General features: G+C 43.9%; 1 protein-coding gene across 2 annotated transcripts in view; it reads right to left on the minus strand.

Moving 5' to 3' along the window:
* LOC108711823 (zinc finger CW-type PWWP domain protein 1) overlaps positions 1 to 14,981 on the minus strand; it is a 39,486-nt gene extending 24,505 nt beyond the window's left edge. The window contains exons 1-5 of one of the 2 annotated variants that reach the window (XM_041587412.1): positions 14,739 to 14,981; positions 10,735 to 10,886; positions 9,131 to 9,200; positions 7,910 to 7,991; positions 6,565 to 6,650 (exon numbers count right to left, since the gene is read on the minus strand). In XM_041587412.1, the coding sequence (XP_041443346.1) occupies positions 6,565 to 6,650; positions 7,910 to 7,991; positions 9,131 to 9,200; positions 10,735 to 10,884 (388 nt within the window). In that variant the 5' untranslated portion in view covers positions 10,885 to 10,886; positions 14,739 to 14,981. The remainder of the gene's footprint in view (positions 1 to 6,564; positions 6,651 to 7,909; positions 7,992 to 9,130; positions 9,201 to 10,734; positions 10,887 to 14,738) is intronic. The other variant, XM_018253903.2, reaches the window with a different exon arrangement.
* Between the last annotated feature and the right edge of the window lie 4,398 nt (positions 14,982 to 19,379).

The raw sequence follows: 19,379 nt of genomic DNA on the forward strand, positions 1-19,379 counted from the left end.
ACACAGCCATGTGGTGTAATATGATATGAAATAGTTTATTGATATTTGTTTATATACTGTTGATTTGAGATTCTGTGCATGTTTATTTTTTCTTTGAGTATATAAATACACAGACCTATGCACAGTACTCACCCATGATCAGCAATGAACCCATACAAACAATTGATTTAGAAGTTAAAGAGAAGGAAGTAGAAAGAAGAGAAAAGGAATGATAGGTTTTCCCAGCACAGTTTCTCATATACCAAAAGTCCTTTATGATAAACAAATGTCTCTATTCTTGGTTTGCAGTGCCAGGTTGTGGATCAGCCAACCAGCGGTCTCAAACTTTTCCAAATTTTGCTGGACACCCTCGGGCCAAGTATGTAAGTTTCTGTCTTGGAAGAATGTCATCTATTAGTTTAATCCAAAAGCCCAGGGTAGGTGGTCCCATGGCTTTCCATGTCAGGAGTATTGCTTTTTTGGCACAATGAAGAAGTTGATGCAGGCATAGTAGTATTGTAATAAAAATACCTGGTGGTCTAGCGGTACGACGGCATGGACAGCCGCCACGCCCTTTCTCCTTCCTCCTCCCAGAGCCATTAGGGTGCGCGCGGCGCGCCTCTTAAAGGCACAATCACGTCAGCGCGCTCTGGCGCGAAAACGCACGTTCTTGGGCGTGGATTTCTTGCCCTATAAAAGGCCCATTCAGACTGCTGACTGATGCCCGTGATAGAACTTGTTTCTAGTGGTTCCTGAGCCTTGTGCGTCTGATCTGTTCTGAATCTAGTCTGTTTGATTACCCAGCCTGTTCCTGACTATTCTGCATTCTGTATCCTGACCCTTGCCTGCCTACGACAACTCTTCCTGCTTAACCCCTTGATTAACAACCCGGTTTGACCCTTGCCTGCCTGACGATTCTCGATATCTGCCTGCCTCGACCCTGCCTGTCTGACGATTCTCTTGCCTGCCCCATTTGTACTGTGACCTTCGGCCCAAAAGACTTTGCTAACAGCCGTGCCCCTTTGCCAGCCAGAACATCTTGCCTTGTACCTCTCGTTAAGTCCAGGTGGCACCCAAGTAAGCTGAGGGCTCCTCCCGAAGCCCAACGGGGGTCACACTACTGGTGAAGCCGAGACCAGGGTACTTGGCACTTGTTCTGGTATTGGGTGCCGGTCGTGACAAGTATATTTATCAAAGAGTGAAGTTAGAGATTGCCACAGTCCTCTAGAGTGAGATTCCAGAAGAATTGTATTTTGGGGCTCTCCTAAAACACGTGCAGATAATTGCCTTGTTCAACATTGCACTTTACACAAACATCGGGGTAACAATGATAAATCTGTGCCAGCCTGTGTGGAGTTAAATAAACCTTATTCAAAAACTTTGTGTGAATGTATCTATCTTTTATTGAAATGTTTATTTCAGGAATTTGTTCGAGTATATCTTTCCAGGAGCCCACATCTAATGAGAGTAAATCCTGGGCCCATTTGTAGCTGATGTGCTTGATTAAATCAAAAGTCTGGTGTAAAACCAACTGACAGGTTTAGAAAGTTCAGGCCTGTGCAAATAGCGTTCAAGGGTAACTTCTGTGACACACAAGGTCCCCCTTAGAAACTGAGCTATGACACATGCCTGATCTGTAAAATTTGAACAACATGTTATTCTGTAATCTGAACTCTTGTTTCAGTTGGGCAAACTGCTTAAGATTCCCAGAGGACACTATATCAATGAGATGTTTCACCCCTGCATTTGCCCATATACTAACATTGGGTATAGCCCGGAAGTGGGTGAGACCATTGTTGCCCCAGAGTGGGATCCATTTGGACCACCTGTCCTCCTTCTGATATACTTTAGTCACTGTTCTAGAGAATACTTGAATTACAGTTTTCATAATGGGGGTCAAGGAGTATATTGAGGGGAGACCTCTATGGAGCTGGTTGGCAAGGGCTTCAAAGGAGGAGATTACTGCTGCCTCGAGTACAGTCGCTTGGTTATTGGGATCTGGGTTGAGCCACAACCAGGCATAAACCAATTGACTAGCGTAAAAGTATAGTAGAACATTAGGGAGAGCTAGTCCTCCCTTATTTACCAGAGCTTGCAGCATCTGCAAAGAGTTGCGTGGGCGGTCACCTGCCCAGACAACGTTTCTGAAACATGCATCTAGCTCTTTAAACCACCGTCTTCTGGGTATGAAGGGCGCATTATGAAACGCGTAGAGAAATTTGGGGATTTTTAAGATATTTATACGGCCTGGTAGAGACAATGGTAGGGACAATGGAAGGTTTAGCCAATGTTGTGCTTTCAGTTTTAGAGCTCTGACAATGGGGGATAGGTTCAATTCCATGTACAATTCCCTGTGGTTCCATGTGAATTACTATGCCTAGATACGTAAAAGAGGATACCAATTGTAGTTGTACACCCTGGGGAAAGTCCCTGCCACATTCATTATCTACTGGAAACAGCACCGATTTTGCCGAATTAACCCAAAGGCCAGAGTGGTTCCCTCAGGAGCTCTAAAAGGGATTCCCTAGGACTGGCAAAGTATACCAGTATCTCGTCCACATATAGCGAGATTTTCTCTTCCAGCCTCCCAAGTGTAAGCCCTTCAATATCTGGATTGTTACGAATTAGTATAGCTAGGGGTTCTATAGCCAGGGCAAACAATAATGGGCAGCCTTGTCTGGTTCCTCAGGCTAGACTAAATTCCTGTGACAGTTCTGCGTTGACAAGTATTCAGGCCCTTGGAGCATCATACAATGCCCTCACCCACTTTACAAATTGATCCCCCAGCCCATAGTGCATTAAGAGAGGCCAGAGTTAGGGTCACTCAACCATGACAAACACTTTTTCAGTATCAAGGGACACTACCACTCTTTCCCCACTGACCTCGTGGGTGGCCCATAGGTTAGTAAAGAGTCATCTAATATTGACGTCTATGTCCCTGTTAGTCATAAAGCCTGATGCAATAAAGAATGTTTTGCGGCAGAGACTGCGTTAGATGTGCTCCATCCATACCCTTGTTTATTGAATTTGCCTTTGGGCTTCCTGGTGTGGCCTGACTGGAGAGTGAGCACGACTGCAAAGGTGAAGGTGTTTGAACAAACCCGCTGAAAGATAAAGCCTGTCTAGTCAGGGTGTATTAGTTGGTCAACTACCTGCTTTAACATATTGGCCTGTATCTTGGACAGTACCTTGATGTCTGTATTCAAGAGGGGATACGTCTATATGATTCCCACATGTCTGCAGGTTTCCCTGCTTTCAGAATCAGGGTTATTGTAGCTAATTTTGAACTGTCTGGTAGGGAAGCCCCTTGCAGTATGGAGTTAAATAGAGATCACAGTCACCTGCTCTTTCAGGGCCTTATACCACTTGATAGGTATTCCATCAGGGCCTGGGGATTTCCCATTGGGAAATGCATCTATAGCCTCGGTGACTTCTTCCGGGGTAATTTGCTGATTATGGAAGGTGAACCCCTCCAGACTAAACCTAAGGCTTGGAATCCTATCCAAGTATTGATGCAAGGGAAGCTTGTGTTTTGGGGCTTTATACATTGGAATAAAAGGTAACAAACTGGGAAAGGATTTGCTCCTGTTCCGAAATTTCTAGACCCTTGGCTGTGAACAGCTTTTGGATGAATGTTAGTTGCTGCGGTTCCCTAGAGAGGATAGCCAGGAGCATACCGCATTTGTCCTCTTTATCATACCAAGAGGCTGCCCTCCAGAGTTCCCGCTAGGAGTATCAAATAATGCATGTTTACTAACATTGGAGATAAATATCTGGAGAGATTTCTGGAGAAGTTGCCCATAGCAACCAATCAGATTGTTGCTTTTGTTTTCTAACTTATAGATGGCTGTTTAAAAGTAATATTTATCTCCAATGTTAGAAAACATGCCCCATAATCCCCGGTACTGTTCGATAAAGGTCGTGCTGACAAATTCATCAGTGATCCACCTCGGGGGAAGCTTCCATTGCCATGCCCCCCACCCCATTACCCAGTCTGAGCGGGTCAGAGCAAATTCTTGGAGCAAAGGTGACTGAGTCTACTGTCTGCAGTGCAGAGGGGAGAGGTGAGAGCCAGATCTATGTGGGAAGGAGCTGAGGTTCTCACTGTATAGCATGAATATTAGTCAGAGTCTATCCCGAATCACCTGTAACAGATTAAGTTCACCAGGAGGGGGGAGCAGACATTAACCAATATCACGGTATATGTAACTATTATTACTTTCAATATTATATACCTGCCCAGTCTGTCTGTAATTATGGTCTCAGCTATTGGTCTAACCGTTTTTCTAAATAAAATGGCTACCCCCTTGAGTATGATGAGTACTCTGCATGGTATATGGGGCCCAACTAGTGCCTTCTCAAGGCCCGGACCCTTTGTCCAGCTAAAGCAGTTTCTTGAAGTAGAAGTATATCTGCCCCTTGTTTCTTAAAATTATCTAAACCAGGGATTGTTAAACTTTGTCATTCAAACCGCCTACGTTCCAGGAGATTAACCTAAATTTTGTCCCCGCCATGATATGGAAAGGAATCGAGCTGGAATAGTGGACAGGCTGGCACACAATGTCTTAGTCATAGTATATGGGAACCCATCAGAAGTAGAAGAGAAAAGGAAAGAGTAGAAAGCAGAGGAGAAACAATGTAATCAGTAAACCCCCACCAGGTATCCCCCCCAGAAAAACATAGGAGATATATCATTCCCAAAACACCTTTGTGGAGTGAGAGCTCACAACTGATACCAGTAACCAGTCTATCAGTGTATAACAATTTCAAATTTAACTATAACAACTGTTTCCTATGAGAACTTTTTGGTGTAAGCAATACAGTCTAGTCAGCGGATAAGGGTCTGGTCTACTAAAGCAGTGTGTGCTGACCCCGAGTAGTAGGGTAGAAGGTAAACATCTGGGCCTTGTACTAGGTGGTCTGCTGAGGGGCAGAAATCCCATATTTGCCCCCAGTGACACTCCCTTTAACACTGGGTTCCAATACGTGACTGATGACTGAAGGGCTGCCCCAACACTGTATGGAACTAAGTGGCCCTTTGTCCCTTTCTTAAGGGTTTCCAGATTCAAGTTACTAACGGTACCCTTTAGGCAGAAAAGGCCATTTTTTTTCATGGATTACGAGCCGGGCTGAGCTGTGGTCGAGGTGGGCTGTGTTGCGGAGATCTTGGGCAGGTATCCAACCAGTGTTGGACATTGTCAGGTTGATCAAAGAGATGCATTTTACCACCATCCCTAATCCGCAGCTTGGCCGGAAAGATCATACTGTAGGCAATTCCCAGGTCTCGTAGGTGCCTTTTGGCTGCAGAATAGTCTGGATAGAGAGACACACGGGCTCCCTGGAAATAGTTATCACCTTTTTTCCTTGCAGCTTGAAGTGCATTATCCCTGTCCCGATAGTTCAGCAGCTTGATAAGAAAAGGTCTAGGAGAGGTGCGTGTGGGGACCATATGGGGCCTTTCTGCCACAATTTTTTGTGAAAATACTCCCGCGCCCAGTGTGTCCCTCAACCACCGATCGGAAAATAGTTTGGGGTTTTGCCCTTCACTCCTTTCTGGGAGGTCCACCACTCTAATGTTTGATCGACTGGTGGTTTTCCATGTCCTCCATAAGATCTGTTGCCTGTTTCAGCAACCTGTGTAACTGGGTGATCTTAATAGGCAAAGGGTCCGTTTGGTCCTCCAGGGCTCCCACACGTTCCTCCACAGCTCCTGTTCTTTCCCTGAGAGCCTGCACATCTTGCTTAAGCAGCAATATTTCCACCTTGACTTCCTCTATTTTAGTAGTGAGAGTTGGCAGGAAGTAATGGCTGTAAAAACATCCTGCATAGCTGGAGCAGTTGTGTTGTGCTCTCAGATTGACTCTGCTGCTCCAGAGGCAGAGAACACTTGGCTTACTGACTCGGCATGCAGCTCCACCACCAAGGATCAGTATTCTTAGTAGGGTTGCCACCTCACCCCTTTAAAACTGAACACATATGGAATCCACAGCTTGCATGGCTAATTAGCAGTTCCTTTAGATGCATGCTGCAAACTGAACTGATTTATGTGCAGCCATACATCATGCATCTAAATGAATTGCTAATTAGCCATGCAGGCTGTAGATTCCATGGGGTATATTTATCAAAAAATTTAGAGATTGCAACAGTCCTCTTGAGTGAAATTCCACCACTCTCCATTCATTTCTATGAGATTTTTAAAAGAGTTTTTATCAATGGGTAAAAGTTAAAGTTCAGACTTTGATAAATATGCATTTCAAAATCCCATAGAAATGAATGGAGAGAGGCGGTATTTCACTCTAGGGGACTGTGGCGATCTCTAACTTCAGCCTTTGATAAATGTGTTCAGTTTTAAAGGGGTGAGGTGACAACCCTAATTCTTAGTTACATAGAGCTGCTGTATGTAGAAACCAGTGTAGCAGCTCTTAGTCACACAACTGCAGAACGTGAGTGAGATTTCTCCCCAATCCTGACATTGCAATGGGAACTCCCAAGCGACAAGCAAGGAATGAAATGCCCAATATGTATTGGTTTAATACGGGTATCAGTGTAGAAGGAAGTGGGAATTAGGGATGAACTGTTTCCTACCTCTGTGCCAGGTGCCTTTTAGTGATGCCTTTCCTGGATCTATAGGGACTGGGTCAAGAGGTTCTGCCTTTGGTGCTGCCGGGTTCCTAAAAGTACAAGCATATTTCAGCTTTCCATGAATGTGCTGGGTGTGAGCTGGGTGGCATCCCTACGCTGATTACTTGGCACAGTCACAAAGAGATGATGGATACAGGTAAGGCATGGGGCAGACAATCCCACAGCCTTTAGCCACTACAAGCTGAACCCTAAGCTGAAATTCAAGGACATCTCTAGGTGGGGTGAGAAAGAATTTTAGCTGGAAGTGTAACGGGTGGTCCAACTTTTAGTATGTTATAGAATGGATAATTCTAAGCAACTTTTCAATTGGTCTTCAATATTTCCTTTTTATAGTTCTTGAACTATTTGCCTTCTTCTGACTCTTCCCAACTTCCAGCTTTCTAAAATACAAATGCTCTGTAAGGCTACAAATGTATTGTTATTGCTACTTTTTACTACCGTATATACTCGAGTATAAGCCGAGTTTTTCAGCATCCAAAATGTGCTGAAAAAGTCTACCTCGGCTTATACTCGGGTCAGCGGGCAGTAGCTGAGATTGCAGTCACTTTTAATCATTCCTATACCAACAGTTCACTTGGGGAGAGACTGCAATATCCCACAATGCCCTCTGTTGGTTATACGAAAGATTAACAGTGATGGCAATATCACACAGCACCCTCTGCACATGGTAGTGGGACAGTGGGACAATGCACACAGTAATCCATTTGACAATTCTCTGTCACCATCAACTTTGCAAAGAAGTCCGGTTGATCGCTGGGGGGGTCGCTTTGGCAGAATGTGCGCTGCTGGGAGACAGGGCTGTAGTTGTGTCTAGGCTTATACTAGAGTCAATAAGTTTTCCCAGTTTTCGTAGGTAAAATTAGGTACCTCGGCTTATACACGGGTCGGCTTATACTCGAGTATATACGGTACTCCTCTTTCTATTCTGCCCTCTCCTATTCATATTCCAGTCTCTTATACATATCAATACAAGGTTGCTAGGGTAAATTGCAAACTGGAGAGCTGCTGAATAAAGAGCTAAATAACTCAAAAGCCACAAATAATAACAAATGCAAACCACGTGTGGCTGCCTTTACTATATTTTGGGAGATATTTGGTGAGACCGCACAGTTAGTGGGCAAAACTGGGCTGTCTGCTGATCGGAACTGCATCCCCTTCAATTGAGCCCCAGGCATGTGCCTGCCCTGCTTCCCCTAGTTCCATCCCTGCAATGAAATGCTTGTTTGGTGCAATCTTTTGCTGAAATAAATCCAATGAATTTCTAGAGGATTAAACGGGTAAAACTTACTTTTGGTGATGTGATTGCTTCAGAGGTGTAATGCTTCCTTTCAATGTCGGACGCACCTCCCCAGCATGAGCCTGAGGAGAAGCTGCAAATGTGCATAGGAATCAATAAGCAGCAGGCACAATAATCAGACAAGAGCCGATACAAGTCTGGGGTAACGTTACAGGCAGGAGCCGATACAAGTCTGGGGTACAGTTACAGGCAGGAGCTAATACAAGTCAGGGGTACAGTTACAAACAAGAGCCAATAGAATTTGGGGGGTAAAGTTACAGGCAGGAGCTAATACAAGTCTGGGGTAACGTTACAGGCAGGAGCCGATACAAGTCGGGGGGTACAGTTACAGGCAGGAGCTAATACAAGTCAGGGGTACAGTTACAGACAAGAGCCAATAGAATTTGGGGGGTAAAGTTACAGGCAGGAGCTAATACAAGTCTGGGGTACAGTTACAGACAAGAGCCAATAGAATTTGGGGGGTAAAGTTACAGGCAGGAGCTAATACAAGTCTGGGGTAACGTTACAGGCAGGAGCCGATACAAGTCGGGGGGTACAGTTACAGGCAGGAGCTAATACAAGTCAGGGGTACAGTTACAGACAAGAGCCAATAGAATTTGGGGGGTAAAGTTACAGGCAGGAGCTAATACAAGTCTGGGGTAACGTTACAGGCAGGAGCCGATACAAGTCTGGGGTACAGTTACAGGCAGGAGCTAATACAAGTCAGGGGTACAGTTACAGACAAGAGCCAATAGAATTTGGGGGGTAAAGTTACAGGCAGGAGCTAATACAAGTCTGGGGTAACGTTACAGGCAGGAGCCGATACAAGTCGGGGGGTACAGTTACAGGCAGGAGCTAATACAAGTCAGGGGTACAGTTACAGACAAGAGCCAATAGAATTTGGGGGGTAAAGTTACAGGCAGGAGCTAATACAAGTCTGGGGTAACGTTACAGGCAGGAGCCGATACAAGTCGGGGGGTACAGTTACAGGCAGGAGCTAATACAAGTCAGGAGTACATTCACAGTCAGGAGCTGATACAAGTTTGTGGGGTACAGTAACAGACAGGAGCTGATATAAGTTGGGGGGTACAGTTACCTCCATATGGGGGTTATACAGGCTGCAGAAATCTGTCATATAGTAATAGAGAGAGAGAGAGAAGGAGAATAAGATGAGCTCTCAGTCCCTGCCCCAGTCTGAGAGATCGGGAAGAATTTGGAAACTATGTGACGTACCTGGGCCTGTCCTTCCCAGCACTGCTCGAAATATGTCTTCATACTCATCGCTGCTGAGCACCCCCTCACTCTGGAAGGCATATGAGATATGGATGTCTGATTTAGCACCCTATGTTACAGATTAGGGGGGTAGTTCCAATTCAGCAGTAAAGACTGTTACTAAACAACAGCACTACTGTGGTGTCACACAGATGCCCATGTGTTCCACAATTACTGTCCCCTCCTCTTTATAGAAACCAGCTGGGGAAGTGGAAGTGTGAGGGAGCGCAGCAGCAGTACTACATCTAATAAACACTACTCTGACTGTACTGAGATTAGTATCCATCCTTTGTTTTTATGTTTGTTTGTTTGGATGCTACTGAGTTTAGTGCAATCATACAATTAGTACAATAGCCACACCTCTGCCTTGCACTTGCACCCTACTCACTATTACTATTGAGTCGTGACCGAGCAGCAGCTTCTAACCTTAATAAATGACCATCTTCAAACAGAAAGCTTTTTGAGAGGATCCCCTTGTAATGCTGCGAGTAATTGTATTGGTCTGTGATGTGTATGAAGATTTCATTCCTGGAGTAGTGCTGCTCTGAATGAGCTCCACCTGTATCCACCTGTCAGGACTCATTTGGGGCACAATTTCACCCAATAATGCGCATGTGCAACTCTTCCTTTTTGGGCTGAAATTTGTCCATTTAATCGCTGACAGGCGAATACAAGGGGGAGACACTAAGGGGGGGAATTCACAAAAGTGTCGGGAACGAAAAAATGTCTTTTAAAATGTCGTAAAAAAGTGTCGTAATAACAGCCGACAAATTCACAAGAGCATTTACCCGCCAATTTGCCGACGCGTACGCGACTTTTGAAATAGCGTCGTTAAAAGTGGGCATGGTTTTTCTGCGCCACTTTTCCCTAATTTTTATGAATTGCTCATAAACTCATTTGTTTTGCCGACAATTTTTCCGACACATTAGTCTCTCCAAAATGAAAATGTCGGTCAGATTGTGTTTTGAAAACGCTCAGTAAAATGTCGTCTGTCCAATGAAAAGATATTTGACATTTTAGAAAATTGTCGGACTAACGAGACCTTCAGAGACGGTAACATCTGCCTTTGTGTGAAATTTTACACATTTTTCGACCGCCACTTCTGGGTTACTTATTTTACCGACACTTTTGTGAAGTCCCCCCTAAGGGGCAAATTTATTAAGGGTGGAAGTGAAAATTCAAATTCTAATTTTCTAATTTTTTTTTTTCACAACTCTCAAATTTGGGATTTATGCAAACTTAATTCGAGCTTTAAATCAAATTTCGAGATTTATCAAGCTATTGCCCTTTAAGAACTCAAAGTCGACAATTTGCCACCTAAAACCTGCTGAATTAGTGTATAAGTCAATGGGAGAGGTCCAGGGATCAATTAAGAAAAAAACTCGAATTGAGTTTGATCGATTTCAATTCAAATTTTCGCGTCATTTCAATTTGTCTGATTTGGAAAAATTATATTTTATTAATAAACTCCAATTAGTCGAATTTATGGGAGTTTTAAAAAACTCACATGAATTCAAAATTGTGCCTCTAACAGTTGTATACAAGACCATAAATTCACTCCTCACTTTCTCCAGCTTGGGAATTTTTCCTCCAATCCTGGATTCACTAATCTCCTCCTGGGCACAGTGATGGAGCATTGGAGTTCCGGCGAGTGAGGATTTGTTGGGCAGTAATAGTGCTGAGCACAGTCGTCTCTTTGCTTTCTGCTGATACATGTCTAAACAGAGAGGAGAATAAACAGTTTCACAGTATAAATCAAATCTCATTTCCTTGCACTGGATTCATTAAAGGAGAACTAAACCCTAAAAATGAATAAGGCTAAAAATGTCCTATTTTCTATAGCAGTGATCCCCAACCAGTAGCTCGTGAGCAACATGTTGCTCTCCAACACCTTGGATGTTGCTCCCTGTGGTCTCAAAGCAGGTGCTTCTTTTTGGATTCCTGGCTTGGAGGCAAGTGTTGGCTTCATAAAAACCAGTTGCACTGCCAAACAGAGCCTCAATGTAGGTTGACAGTCCATATAGGGGCTACTAAATGGCCAATCACAGCCCTTATTTGGCACCCCAGGAACATTTTTCATGCTTGTGTTGCTCCCCAACTCCTTTTACTTCTGAACGTTGCTCACGGGTTCTAAAGGTTGGGGATTCCTGTTCTATAGTGAACTTATTGCACGAGGCTAAAGTTTGAGCTTGTCAATAGCAGCAATGATCCAGGACTTCAAACTTGTCACAGGGGGTCACCATCTTGGAAAGTGTCTGTGACACTCACATGCTCAGTGGGCTCTGATTGGCTGTTGAGAAGCTAAGCTTAGGGCTCGTCACTAATTATCCAGCAGAAAATGAGCTTCCCTGGCTGTAATATAAGCTGATGCTACAGGTTTGCTGATTATTCAATTCTGATGCTAATTGCACTGGTTTCTGTGCTGCCATGTAGTAATTATGTGTATTAATTACTAATCAGCCTTATATTGTGACATTTCTATTCTATGTGTACTGTATATTGTGAGTGGCTCCCTAAGCTCAGTAAGTGACAGCAGCACAGAGCATGTGCAGTGAATCAGCAGAAAAGAAGATGGGGAGCTACTGGGGCATCTTTGGAGACACAGATCTTTACTGCTAAAGGGCTGTGGTTGCCTTGGGCTGGTACAGAAGCACAAAACATCCTTTAACATTGGCACAAAACCATGTTATTGGGCACTGGCACCATGGGCCTGGAGTCTCAACTCACACTCACTGGAACTGAGTGGATTTGCATGTGAGTGCATGTGTGAGGTTGGCATGGTAAATACCAGCAGGAGAGGCCGTCTCAGAGGGGCACAAAGCTGAAAGGTGGGCATAGAACTCACAACAAGGTGGCACAATTCTGCCAGTTAGGGGTTAATAGTTGGGCATTAGGCTAATGAGGCACCAAATCCACAATTAGGTTTGGGATTCAGCTGAATCTGAGCCTTTAAAAGCAGGAATTGGATTCAGGCCAATCCAAGGGCCTAGCTGAACTGAATCCCTCACCTATTAATATTAGAAATATCGTTTGGCGCTACATTTGTGTTTATGTTTCAAGCCTAATGCAAATTTGCATATGCAGATGTGGGATCAGATTCAAGTCAATCCCTAGTTTAGACATGCAGATAAAAGGGGTGGGGCTTAAAGGAGAACTAAACCCTAAAGTTAAAAAAAACCTTCCCCCTACCCTACATAGACTCCTCCCCCCCAGCCTAGCTGCTACCCAGGACGAATGCCCCTAAGTCTTTACTTACCCCTCCGTGCAGATTCTGTCCAGCGGGGTTCACGGGCAGAATTGCAGATAGGAGGGTTATTGGGGCTACTGACTTGGCTGCTGGGCAGTGAGTAGCAGTTGCGGTTCAAGCAGACAGGACTAGTTTTCTGTTGTACTGGCTATGTCTGTACATATGTCATTAAGGAATAATGGATAGTAGACCTGCTCACACACCCTGGCCTTCAGTTCTGAATGCCTGGTGCTCGGGGGTCCTCCCTGCTTGAATTGCGCGAGTGCCAGTGTATTTGTCTCTGAGATTAAGGAATAATGGCCAGTGAGATTAAGAGAATGGGGCTGGGTGGATTGGAGTGGGCACTGATACAGATGCAGCAAGTTGTGAGAGTCAGTAATAAAATGAATAGCACCAGGAACAACAGGGCTGTCCATTTCCACTAATAAGGGGCCTCAGTCAATACTTGGTGCTTCACGGCACAATTTGCCCTACTTTCTGCTACATTGCACTGAAGTGCAAGAGCCTGTGCCCAAAAGTGTGCCAAGGGAACCCCGTACTTTGTGGCTGCTCCATTGCAGGGGTACAGGGAAAGATACAGGGCCACTTGTATGCCCTGTAGATACTGGTAAATATATATATATATGCTTTGTATGCTGACAGCTAGCGGGAATTCACAAAAGTGTCAGTAAAACAAGTAACCCCAGAAGTGGCGGTCGGCAAATTGTAAAAAGTCGTAGGAACGGCAAATTCACCAAGGCAGACGTTACCGCCTCTGAATGTCTCGTAAGTCCAACACTTTTCAAAAATGTTGTATATGTTTGCGTCGGACAGACGACATTTTACTGAATGTTTTCAAAAGACAGAAACGGAACTAGAGGGGGGCGGGCACTGACGCAGGACGCGCAGCCGGACCCCCCTCCGTAAACCCGGAACTGGCCGGTATATTCGCGGCGCGCGGACTGCTGGGGGGCCCTGAGGGGGAGCGGGAACTGGCCCAATCGCACCCCCGGTAGTTCCGCCCCTGTCAAAAGACAGTTTGATATTTTCATTTTGGAGAGACTAATGTGTCGGGAAAACAAATGAGTTTCCGAGCAATTCCTAAAAATGTCGGGAAAATCATGACCACTTTTAACGACACTGTTTCAAAAGTGTCATACACGTCGGAAAATTGGCGGGTATATAGTCCAAGTGTGATCCCATTCCCATCAGTCCCTGCCCCAGTGAGCTTACAATCTAAGGTCCCTATCACATTCCCATCAGTCCCTGCCCCAGTGAGCTTACAATCTAAGGTCCCTATCACATTCCCATCAGTCCCTGCCCCAGTGAGCTTACAATCTAAGGTCCCTATCACATTCCCATCAGTCCCTGCCCCAGTGAGCTTACAATCTAAGGTCCCTATCACATTCCCATCAGTCCCTGTCCCAGTGAGCTTACAATCTAAGGTCCCTATCACATTCCCATCAGTCCCTGTCCCAGTGAGTTTACAATCTAAGGTCCCTATCACATTCCCATCAGTCCCTGTCCCAGTGAGCTTACAATCTAAGGTCCCTATCACATTCCCATCAGTCCCTGCCCCAGTGAGCTTACAATCTAAGGTCCCTATCACATTCCCATCAGTCCCTGCCCCAGTGAGCTTACACTCTAAGGTCGCTATCAGTCCTTTCCCATCAGTCCCTGCCCCAGTGAGCTTACAATCTAAGTCCCTATCAGTCCTTTCCCCAGTGTTCCAGTAGCCACGTTGCCGTCTCTCTCAGGTAAGTCCCAGTTACACAGCATAGGTCAGTGCTCAGCAGTTTGTCCCCAGTCTCACACAGGTCTGGGGATTGTGATTGAAAATAGGCCGTGACATTTAGATTCCACAGAAGCCCAAACACCGGCCCTGGTGGCATTTGCCTGATTGAGTCGGTGTCAGTCTGGAGCTGGTCTCACATAACAGGAATGAGGGAATTCTCACTGGGTTATGTACAACTATAACTGCTGTTGGAACATTATCTGCACTGCTGGTTGTGACTCCTGAAGCAATGTAGCAGGTGATTGACACAAAGCCTGAGAAGTGGCCTGTGCTCATTGAATAGAGGAGTCAGGAGAAGAGAAGGAGAATGAGCTCAGGCCTCACACTCTACTCTAGTCCTGGTGTCACGTGGCATGTGTGGGCGGTACTAGCGGTGTGCGCGCTGATTGGTTCATTTCTCCCGCTCTCATCCAGTCACACGGAAAGGGCATCAGAGAGTAAGTTTAGGAGAACAAACGGAAAGAGGACAAATCTCTCCAGCAGCCCCGTCCCACTTGCTACACACTCTGTAATTTCCCCTCTCTGCCCCGGACACCAGAAGAACTCACCTGACACTCGCGCACTTCCACTCACACCCACTTCTCTCGCCTGTGATACCTCACACTCAATTGGTCAGTATCTGATCACGTGCGTCACACAGACGGGCTTCCCGCGCTGAAAAGAAAAACGATATCCCCTAGCCAATAGAATGCGACTGACGCAGCGCCACGTGATCCTAAGATGACTAATAGCGTGTGAGAGCGGGAGATTGCGGGAATGAGTTGTGTGAGGGAGTAATGCCGCGCCTCACAAAGAATTTGCCGCATGTAGCGCAGTGAAATGTTATTGATCACGCCCAGTTTCATGATCACGCCCCCTAATTACCATGTTCCAGGGTAGGTCTTATGAAGTGCAGGGCCCAATTGGAACCATTCTGGTGGGTCCTTTAGATGAAGTGTGGCTGGTGTGGGGCTTCAGTGCTTTTTCACCTCTGCTTTGTCCCATTAGTCTCCTGACATTTCATGTGATCCCCAAACATTAGTTGCTGACACACTGAGCATATTGTATAGAGAGAGAGGGGGGAAATAGGGGCACGACTTGTAAAGTAAAATCTGGGGATACGTTTAACTGTAACTTCCCTGCACCAATAATCAGCCGGACCCTATACAGTCGGACACGTATGTACAGTTGCACGTGATCTCCACACTCATAAGGGACATTAATCTCATTCTCCTGGACTTCTCCTCTGCTTTTCATACTGGTGCCCATTGTGTTCTACTGAAAATTCTCCATTCAGTTCTTATTCCTGCTTCTCTTCCTTCTTTTATTCCTGCTTCTCTTCCTACTTTTATTCCTGCTTCTCTTCCTATCTTTATTCCTGCTTCTCTTCCTACTTTTATTCCTGCTTCTCTTCCTACTTTTATTCCTGCTTCTCTTCCTACTTTTATTCCTGCTTCTCTTCCTACTTTTATTCCTGCTTCTCTTCCTACTTTTATTCCTGCTTCTCTTCCTACTTTTATTCCTGCTTCTCTTCCTACCTTTATTCCTGCTTCTCTTCCTACTTTTATTCCTGCTTCTCTTCCTACTTTTATTCCTGCTTCTCTTCCTACCTTTATTCCTGCTTCTCTTCCTACTTTTATTCCTGCTTCTCTTCCTACCTTTATTCCTGCTTCTCTTCCTACTTTTATTCATGCTTCTCTTCCTATCTTATTCCTGCTTCTCTTCCTACTTTTATTCCTGCTTCTCTCCTACCTTTATTCCTACTTCTCTTCCTACTTTTATTCCTGCTTCTCTTCCTACTTTTATTCCTGCTTCTCTTCCTACCTTTATTCCTGCTTCTCTTCCTACCTTTATTCCTGCTTCTCTTCCTACTTTTATTCCTGCTTCTCTTCCTACTTTTATTCCTGCTTCTCTTCCTACCTTTATTCCTGCTTCTCTTCCTAATTATTCCTTCTTCTCTTCTACTTTTATTCCTGCTTCTCTTCCTACTTTTATTCCTGCTTCTCTTCCTACCTTTATTCCTGCTTCTCTTCCTACTTTTATTCCTGCTTCTCTTCCTACTTTTATTCCTGCTTCTCTTCCTACTTTTATTCCTGCTTCTCTTCCTATCTTTATTCCTGCTTCTCTTCCTACTTTTATTCCTGCTTCTCTTCCTACTTTTATTCCTGCTTCTCTTCCTATCTTTATTCCTGCTTCTCTTCCTATCTTTATTCCTACTTCTCTTCCTACTTTTATTCCTGCTTCTCTTCCTACCTTTATTCCTACTTCTCTTCCTACTTTTATTCCTGCTTCTCTTCCTACTTTTATTCCTGCTTCTCTTCCTACTTTTATTCCTGCTTCTCTTCCTACTTTTATTCCTGCTTCTCTTCCTACTTTTATTCCTGCTTCTCTTCCTACTTTTATCCTGCTTCTCTTCCTACTTTTATTCCTGCTTCTCTTCCTACTTTTATTCCTGCTTCTCTTCCTACTTTATTCCTGCTTCTCTTCCTACCTTTATCCTGCTTCTCTTCCCTTTATTCCTGCTTCTCTTCCTACCTTTATTCCTGCTCTCCCAAACTCTCCCCTACTTTATTCCTGCTTCCTGCTCCTACCTTTATTCCTGCTTCTCTCCTACCTTTTATTCCTGCTTCTCTTCCTACTTTATTCCTGCTTCTCTTCCTACTTCTTTATTCCTGCTTCTCTTCCTACCTTTATTCCCTACTTCTCTTCCTACCTTTTATTCCTACTTCCTTCCCTACTTTTCATTCCTGCTTCTCTTCCTACCTTTTATTCCTGCTTCTCTTCCTACCTTTATTCCTGCCTTCTCTTCCTACCTTTATTCCTGCTTCTCTTCCTACTTTTATTCTGCTTCTCTTCCCTACCTTTATTCCTGCTTCTCTTCCTAAATTATTCCGCTTCTTTCCAATTCCTTTCTCTTCTACTTTTATTCCTGCTTCTCTTCCTACTTTTATTCCTGCTTCTCTTCCTACCTTTATTCCTCTTCTCTTCCTACTTTTATTCCTGGCTTCTCTCCTACTTTTTATTCCTGCTTCTCTTCCTATCTTTATTCCTGCTTCTCTCCTACTTTTATTCCTGCTTCTCTTCTACTTTTATTCCTGCTTCTCTTCCTATCTTTATTCCTGCTTCTCTTCCTATCTTTATCCTGCTTCTCTTCCTACCTTTATTCCTGCTTCTCTTCCTAAATTATTCCTTCTTCTCTTCCCACCTTTATTCCTGCTTCTCTTCCTACTTTTATTCCTGCTTCTCTTCCTACCTTTATTCTGCTTCTCTTCCTACCTTTATTCCTGCTTCTCTTCCTACCTTTATTCCTGCTTCTCTTCCTACTTTTATTCCTGCTTCTCTTCCTACCTTTATTCCTGCTTCTCTTCCTATCTTTATTCCTGCTTCTCTTCCTACTTTTATTCCTGCTTCTCTTCCTACCTTTATTCCTGCTTCTCTTCCTATCTTTATTCCTGCTTCTCTTCCTACTTTTATTCCTGCTTCTCTTCCTATCTTTATTCCTGCTTCTCTTCCTATCTTTATTCCTGCTTCTCTTCCTACCTTTATTCCTGCTTCTCTTCCTACTTTTATTCATGCTTCTCTTCCTACCTTTATTCCTGCTTCTCTTCCTACTTTTATTCCTACTTCTCTTCCTACTTTTATTCCTGCTTCTCTTCCTACTTTTATTCCTGCTTCTCTTCCTACTTTTATTCCTGCTTCTCTTCCTACTTTTATTCCTGCTTCTCTTCCTACTTTTATTCCTGCTTCTCTTCCTACTTTTATTCCTGCTTCTCTTCCTACTTTTATTCCTGCTTCTCTTCCTACTTTTATTCCTGCTTCTCTTCCTACCTTTATTCCTGCTTCTCTTCCTACTTTTATTCCTGCTTCTCTTCCTACTTTTATTCCTGCTTCTCTTCCTACCTTTATTCCTGCTTCTCTTCCTACTTTTATTCCTGCTTCTCTTCCTACCTTTATTCCTGCTTCTCTTCCTACTTTTATTCATGCTTCTCTTCCTATCTTTATTCCTGCTTCTCTTCCTACTTTTATTCCTGCTTCTCTTCCTACCTTTATTCCTACTTCTCTTCCTACTTTTATTCCTGCTTCTCTTCCTACTTTTATTCCTGCTTCTCTTCCTACCTTTATTCCTGCTTCTCTTCCTACCTTTATTCCTGCTTCTCTTCCTACTTTTATTCCTGCTTCTCTTCCTACTTTTATTCCTGCTTCTCTTCCTACCTTTATTCCTGCTTCTCTTCCTAAATTATTCCTTCTTCTCTTTCTACTTTTATTCCTGCTTCTCTTCCTACTTTTATTCCTGCTTCTCTTCCTACCTTTATTCCTGCTTCTCTTCCTACTTTTATTCCTGCTTCTCTTCCTACTTTTATTCCTGCTTCTCTTCCTACTTTTATTCCTGCTTCTCTTCCTATCTTTATTCCTGCTTCTCTTCCTACTTTTATTCCTGCTTCTCTTCCTACTTTTATTCCTGCTTCTCTTCCTATCTTTATTCCTGCTTCTCTTCCTATCTTTATTCCTGCTTCTCTTCCTACCTTTATTCCTGCTTCTCTTCCTACTTTTATTCCTGCTTCTCTTCCTACTTTTATTCCTGCTTCTCTTCCTACTTTTATTCCTGCTTCTCTTCCTACCTTTATTCCTGCTTCTCTTCCTAAATTATTCCTTCTTCTCTTTCTACTTTTATTCCTGCTTCTCTTCCTACTTTTATTCCTGCTTCTCTTCCTACCTTTATTCCTGCTTCTCTTCCTACTTTTATTCCTGCTTCTCTTCCTACTTTTATTCCTGCTTCTCTTCCTACTTTTATTCCTGCTTCTCTTCCTATCTTTATTCCTGCTTCTCTTCCTACTTTTATTCCTGCTTCTCTTCCTACTTTTATTCCTGCTTCTCTTCCTACCTTTATTCCTGCTTCTCTTCCTATCTTATTCCTGCTTCTCTTCCTACTTTTATTCCTGCTTCTCTTCCTATCTTTATTCATGCTTCTCTTCCTACCTTTATTCCTGCTTCTCTTCCTACTTTATTCCTGCTTCTCTTCCTACCTTTATTCCTGCTTCTCTTCCTATCTTTATTCCTGCTTCTCTTCCTACCTTTATTCCTGCTTCTCTTCCTACTTTTATTCCTGCTTCTCTTCCTACTTTTATTCCTGCTTCTCTTCCTACCTTTATTCCTGCTTCTCTTCCTAAATTATTCCTTCTTCTCTTTCTACTTTTATTCCTGCTTCTCTT

Source organism: Xenopus laevis, chromosome 3L (genome assembly GCF_017654675.1).
Source record: "Xenopus laevis strain J_2021 chromosome 3L, Xenopus_laevis_v10.1, whole genome shotgun sequence".
Classification (NCBI taxonomy): Eukaryota; Metazoa; Chordata; class Amphibia; order Anura; family Pipidae; genus Xenopus; species Xenopus laevis.